General features: G+C 37.3%; 1 protein-coding gene across 1 annotated transcript in view; it reads left to right on the forward strand.

Moving 5' to 3' along the window:
* LOC119598716 (bromodomain adjacent to zinc finger domain protein 2B-like) overlaps positions 1 to 6,102 on the forward strand; it is a gene marked incomplete in the record, with an annotated part of 128,899 nt that overhangs the window by 97,576 nt on the left and 25,221 nt on the right. The window contains 6 exon segments of the mRNA XM_037948494.1: positions 3,245 to 3,439; positions 3,760 to 3,928; positions 4,248 to 4,417; positions 4,787 to 4,908; positions 5,209 to 5,356; positions 5,510 to 5,716. Of these exon segments, the coding sequence (XP_037804422.1) occupies positions 3,245 to 3,439; positions 3,760 to 3,928; positions 4,248 to 4,417; positions 4,787 to 4,908; positions 5,209 to 5,356; positions 5,510 to 5,716 (1,011 nt within the window).

A 6,102-nucleotide genomic window follows, 5' to 3' on the forward strand; every position in this document is an offset into this window, starting at 1 on the left:
CTCCTCCCATCCTCCCGTCATAAGCAGTTTTTGATTTTGTGACATATACTTACCTTTCATTGTTTGTCTGAGTGTCGTAATCCTTTCACATAGCGGACACACAAAAACAGACTGGCTCAGGTGACCCCTGTGAGTAAATAAGAGAATCATTATTAACAAAAAAAAAAAAAAAAAAAAAAAAAGAAAGAAAAAGAGAAAAAATACACCGATCCCATTTTTCGTCAGTGTTCGTGGCTTTCTTAAATCTTCTCTAGTTCTTGCATCTCGCCTTAAAGTTGCATCGATGCACCTCAGTGGCGGAGTTGAAGTCCTCGGGGCATGGTAGTCAAATCCTGATAATTGAGCTGAGGCTTGGGCTCCGATCCCCTTGGGAGATTTCTTGGATAAAAGGATCATTTGTCTTTCATCTAGAGAAAGAAAAAAAAAGAAAAAAAGAGAGAGAGAGAGAGAGAGAGACAGAAAAAGAGAGGTCCCTCCATTGCACAGCTAGACCACCTCTTGTTAATATTTTCTGTTTGTTTATTGTACATAGGATTTTGAATTATTATTTTGTATACAACTGAATTTTTATAAATTTAATTAAGTCTATCCATGTGGCTTTGCTTACATGTGAGGACCATTTTCTGTCTCTTGATTTCATATTGTTTCACCTGAGATAAATCACTGTTAAGAGGAAGGCACATACTGATTGTGCTCTTTGTTATTTTTATTGCTTTTCATAATCTTTACATTGTTATAAATGTTTTTTTTTCAACTATTATTATTATCATTGGTAGTATTACTAGTAGTTTCCATATATCCAAGAAATCCCCTCCCCACTCCCCCCTGCCCCCTCCTCCAACCCTCTTCAGGGAAACGATTGCTAGAATGACGGATTCTTTTTGACTTTGAGAGGTTTTCTGGTAACAAGCATGAACCTTACCATGTGTGAGTAGTTGACCATATTATGGTTTGTGGAATGCCCGTCAAATGTGTCTTTGAAGAAGAAATTAATGATGTTCGGACACACCAAAAGCTTAACAGTGATAATTGCAACTGCAGTGATTCATTAGAATATACTTATTTGTATATCTTATTTGATTATTTCAATTCTGCAATATTGTTTTTCTTCTGATATTGATTTCAAGAAGTATGAAGAAAGTAAATTTTTTACCATTGCTTTTTAGAAAGGAAAAAAATTATTAACTTGGCCACAGAGGCAGATTCACAGAATCTGAGAAATCCTCCGCCTGCAACTTAAACACTCGAGCTCTCCTTAAGAACTTAAGAGATAGATTACCAAAGAGACGAAGAGAGAGATGAAGAGAGAATGGAAATTCAGTGGTTCGGATGATATGGGCCTCCCCGATAAGCACTTCACAGTATCATGTCACGAACTCTTCAACTTGCTTTTTGAGCCTCTGTTGCAGCATATTCATGGAATGTGATCTTTTTTTTTTTTTTTGTCTTTTCTTTTCCTTTCTTTACGTTTCTTTTTTCTTTTTCTTTGGCAACTAGTATCCACTCTTGCTTCTTTTTCTCTGTGAATTCTAGCAGGATTTGAACAGTCCGCCTTTCTGATGCGGCTTCGGAAGGGGGTGCTAGGGCCGGCCCTCGTCCTGGATTGCCGGACCAAATGAAAAATTTTTGGGGTGATTGTTGGGGAAACGAATCACTGGGTTTAACTTTCTTTTTATATTCTTTTTCTGTTTTTTTTATTTATTTTTTCCAAACATTGTTAATATTATTTTATTTTTGTTTTATTAATTATTTTTATTATTATTATTATTATTATTGTTATTGTTATTTTTTTGTTATTGTTTTTTATTTTATTATTTTTGTTTTTATTATTTTGTTGTTGTTGTTGTTGTTATTATTATTTTATTATTATTATTATTATTATTTTTATTATTATTATTATTATTATTATTATTATTATTACTATTTCTATTACTACTACTATTATTATTACCATTGTTCTTGTTTATTTTTATAATTATTATGGTTATTATTTTGTATTATGGTAAAATGGAAATAAAGTTGAAGTGGCCAACCATGCGGGGAGCACTCACAAGGGGACGGCAAAGCGCATCAGAAAGGAGGACGTTCAAGGCTTTAGAGTTAGTGTGAATGTAACTAGAAGCGAGTCCTAGAGCAGCGACCTTGATGTTGTCTAGATGAGACGTGAGTCAGTATGTTGATTTCATCTTAGACTTATGGGACTCTGTTTGTTTGAGTTCATTTGAGTTTGTTTTGTTTATTTATATGTTTAAATATATATATATATATATATATATATATATATATATATATATATATATATATATATATATATATAGTTTTTTTTTTTTAAGTATCTCTTGTAAAATAATATTTGCTGTTTTTTTTTTTTTTTTTTTCTTTTTTCTTTTCTTTGCTTTATGTTCTGTTATTGAGACTGTTCATTTAGTTTGTGGTATTTACGCAAGATTTATGATTTGAGGGAAAGTCTGTCTTCATTTTGATTATTATTTACCTATTCTGCATTAGGCAGCAATATAGTCCATTGTTGCTTGAGTTGGCAGAAAGTATAGTCTGTACAGGAATTCTCTGCACAAGCATAGATTAAAAAGCATTCTTACAGCATTGTAAAAGCATTCAAATAGATTCACAGACCTCTCAGTGTTGGCAGCTCTTCTTGGTAGTCACACTATAAGTCGCTTTGTGTTCTAGTGCCGTCTGGGCTAGAGACCGAGACCTTTTTTTCTACTGAATGTTGTTCCGTTAGACACTTGCTGGTCACCGTTTGGGGGCTTTTGTCTTTAAGGATTTGAAAAGGATGTCACTTTGCATTCTAGATCAGATTTCATTTTGATATTAGCCTGAGATGTATATATATATATATATATATATATATATATATATATATATATATATATATATATATATATATAGATGTGTGTGTGTGTGTGTGTGTGTGTGTGTGTGTGTGTGTGTGTGTGTGTGTGTGTGTGTGTGTGTGTGTGTGTGTGTGTGTGTGTGAGAGAGAGAGAGAGAGAGAGGGAGTGAGTGAGTGAGTGTGAATGGTTAGTTATGTATGTATATCTATAATTAAGTAATCATAATTATAGGTACTATTAATATTTGTGTGTTATAAAAGGGAAAGAGAAAAAGTAAAGAGAATTCAAAGCTTTCCATCTCTGCTGATCCTAAGAATGACTTTCCTTCCTCACGAACCACTCTCACAAAGCCTAATCCTATCTCTTGTTACTTTCTGCGGTGGCAGATCGACCCAGAGACGGTGACCCTAGAGCCTGATGCTGAGGAGGACGAGAAGGTTTTCTTTGACGAGTATGGAACCCCAGTGGCCGATGAACCTGCACACTGGTCGCAAGAGATTGCACTCAAGGTGGATCTTCTTGTGCTGGATACTGTTTATGCGATGGAGGAGAAGATCACTAATGCATCTATGCAGAATAAGGTGCGAAACTCGGTGTGTGCAAATTTTTTTTTTTTTTTTACGTATTCCCCCCCCCCCCCTTTTTCTATTTATATATATATATTTTTTTTACTTAGTTTTTTCCTTCCTTGTTTCTTTTCTATGTTATTATTTCCTTTTTTTTTTTCTTTGTATCATTTTTCCTCCTTTCTCAGCATTATCCATCTTTTTCTTCTTTTTTTTACAAAAGAGGATAAGAAGTTCCCTTGAATGACAGATATCTGTTTATATGGAAAATATTGTCATTCAGAGCATATAATGGACTTTCTTGGGTCTTCGTCAACACCTTTTAAAAATTTCAGAGTTGGCGTCTGGGTGAAAATGGAGAAAAGCACATGGGTGAATTTCGCGCGTCTTGCCTCTCTCCTGTAGACGAGAACGACGCGCGTCTGAACCCCATCCACGTGGGACGAGAGAGACTCCTGGCGCTCGAGGAGGGCATTGAAAGAAGATACCTCAAGCCACCTCTAGGTATATGGACTGTTGGCTGCTGAGGAGTCTGTTCTTTTCATTTATCTCCGGCAGCTTTCCTTTCTTCTCTTTGTGATCATTCTTTGCATTTTTATTAAGACGTATACAATTGTGCAATTTTCAAAGAGTTCTTTGGAAATATGTCGTTTGAGCTCTCCAGGCAGTGTAAAGAATCCAAATTTTAAGTGGCACCACATCTAATGTGATTGTGAAGGATGTTTATTTATAAAGCATTAGTAAGAATCCCTTTAAACACCTGGAATACAATTGACTGATATCCTATCAAGCTATTTACCCCAAACCTTCTTAAAATGTTCAGGAATACCAGTGAACCCAAAGAACGAAACCACATCGGAGACCAAGGAGTCTCCGAAGGGCCTGCAGGTGTGGCGGGAGGCAGTGGCCAAGTCCGAAACGGCTGCGCAACTAGCAATGTGCACCTATATGCTGGAGACAGCTGTTGCTTGGGACAAAAGCATAATGAAAGCTGTAAGTGTTTGCAGGTTAGAGTTAGAACTTGCATATTTGCAGAAGTAGTGATCGGGTTTTAGGGAAATATATGAATATTTTTTTCCTTGATGGGAGTGAAGTTCCTACATATGTTATGATAACTTGGAAAGCTAAATCTGTATAATGGTATTGCTCACATATAATCACCTAATAATTACATGTAATTAACAAATATTTACATGTAATTAACAAATGTTTACTACATGTAATTAATAAATATTTATGTGTAATTAACACATGTTTACCTAAAAATTACAAATGTTTGTCTGTAATTAAGAAAAATTTACCTTTGATTGCCAAATGTTTGCCTGCAGTAGTTTTATTGTTCTTTTCTTTTTCTCCCTCCAGTACTGCCAATTCTGCCACAGTGGAGATCACGAGGAGAAGCTGCTGCTCTGCGACGGCTGCGACAAGGGCTACCACACACACTGCTTTAAACCACCAATGAATAACATTCCTGAGGGTGACTGGTGCGTACTGCATCTGTTGGTCGGAAGTCCCTTGGCTCAGAATGGATTTCCTTTTGTGTGTGTGTGTGTGTGTGTGTGTGTGTGTGTGTGTGTGTGTGTGTGTGTGTGTGTGTGTGTGTGTGTGTGTGTGTGTGTTAATTTTTAGTATTGAAGAAATGCCTCTTGATGTACATATTAAAAGTAGCTTTGAAACTGGGAATAATTTTCAGCTGTCAGTATTTTGCAAACAGGGAAAAATGAGACTAGCAAGTGTATGTCTGTACCATAGTGTGTGTATGTACTTATGATGCTTTCTTGCAGGTACTGTTATGAATGTGTCAACAAATTTAGTGATAGTTCGCAACGGCACTGCCTGGTGTGTGGCGGGACGGAGGGCCGGACACTTGTCCACTGCTCGGTCTGTCCAAGAGCTTATCACACCACCTGTATCACTCCTAACCTTTCTAAGGTAAGTGTCCTTTGGCCTGTCATGAGGTTGTACTGCTGAACTAAAAGTAAACTTGTATCCTTGGGTTTTATAACAGTGTTTGTACAAGATGTAAATTGACAATAAGTACACGACAAAACACGAGAGCAGCTGACCCTCTGGTTGTCGTAACAGGTACCTCGCAACAAGTGGGTGTGTCCGGCCTGCACCAGCAAGAGTCCCCGAGGGAGAAGAGGCCGCGCGAAGAAAGTGAGTGAGAGCAACACCCAGGGGGCGGCCAACAATAGTACCACGCCCTTGGACGTTTCGCAAGACGGCATTGATGAGGCTCAGCCCTCAACCCCGGTCTCGTCAAGCAAAAAGGAGAGAGCCAACAAGAAGGTACGGAAAAGCTAGATGCATTGCCCGGGTTATATTGTGTAATCTAATATTCATGTTTCAAATGCAGACATGATGCTCTTTTTGTTCTTGGTAATAAGAACATAATCTGGCCTGTGAATGTAAACCATGTTTAACCCTTTGATGTCAGGTGGTCTGTAGGGCTAACCACATTCTTTGATGCCTTGTATGTTTTTTACCCAATTACATTTTCATTTCATTTATTGTTTTAATGAATTCATAAACACCTGCTAGAAATCTCTCAGTATCATAGACTGGTGATTTCTGGCAATGTCCAGCCGCTGAGCGTGGGAGTCCGCTACACGTAGTGGAACTTCCCGCCAGGCGTATAGCTATGCCCTGCAGACCACACGGTTTGTTATGATGGC

This window comes from Penaeus monodon, chromosome 41, assembly GCF_015228065.2.
Source record: "Penaeus monodon isolate SGIC_2016 chromosome 41, NSTDA_Pmon_1, whole genome shotgun sequence".
In the NCBI taxonomy this organism is placed as follows: Eukaryota; Metazoa; Arthropoda; class Malacostraca; order Decapoda; family Penaeidae; genus Penaeus; species Penaeus monodon.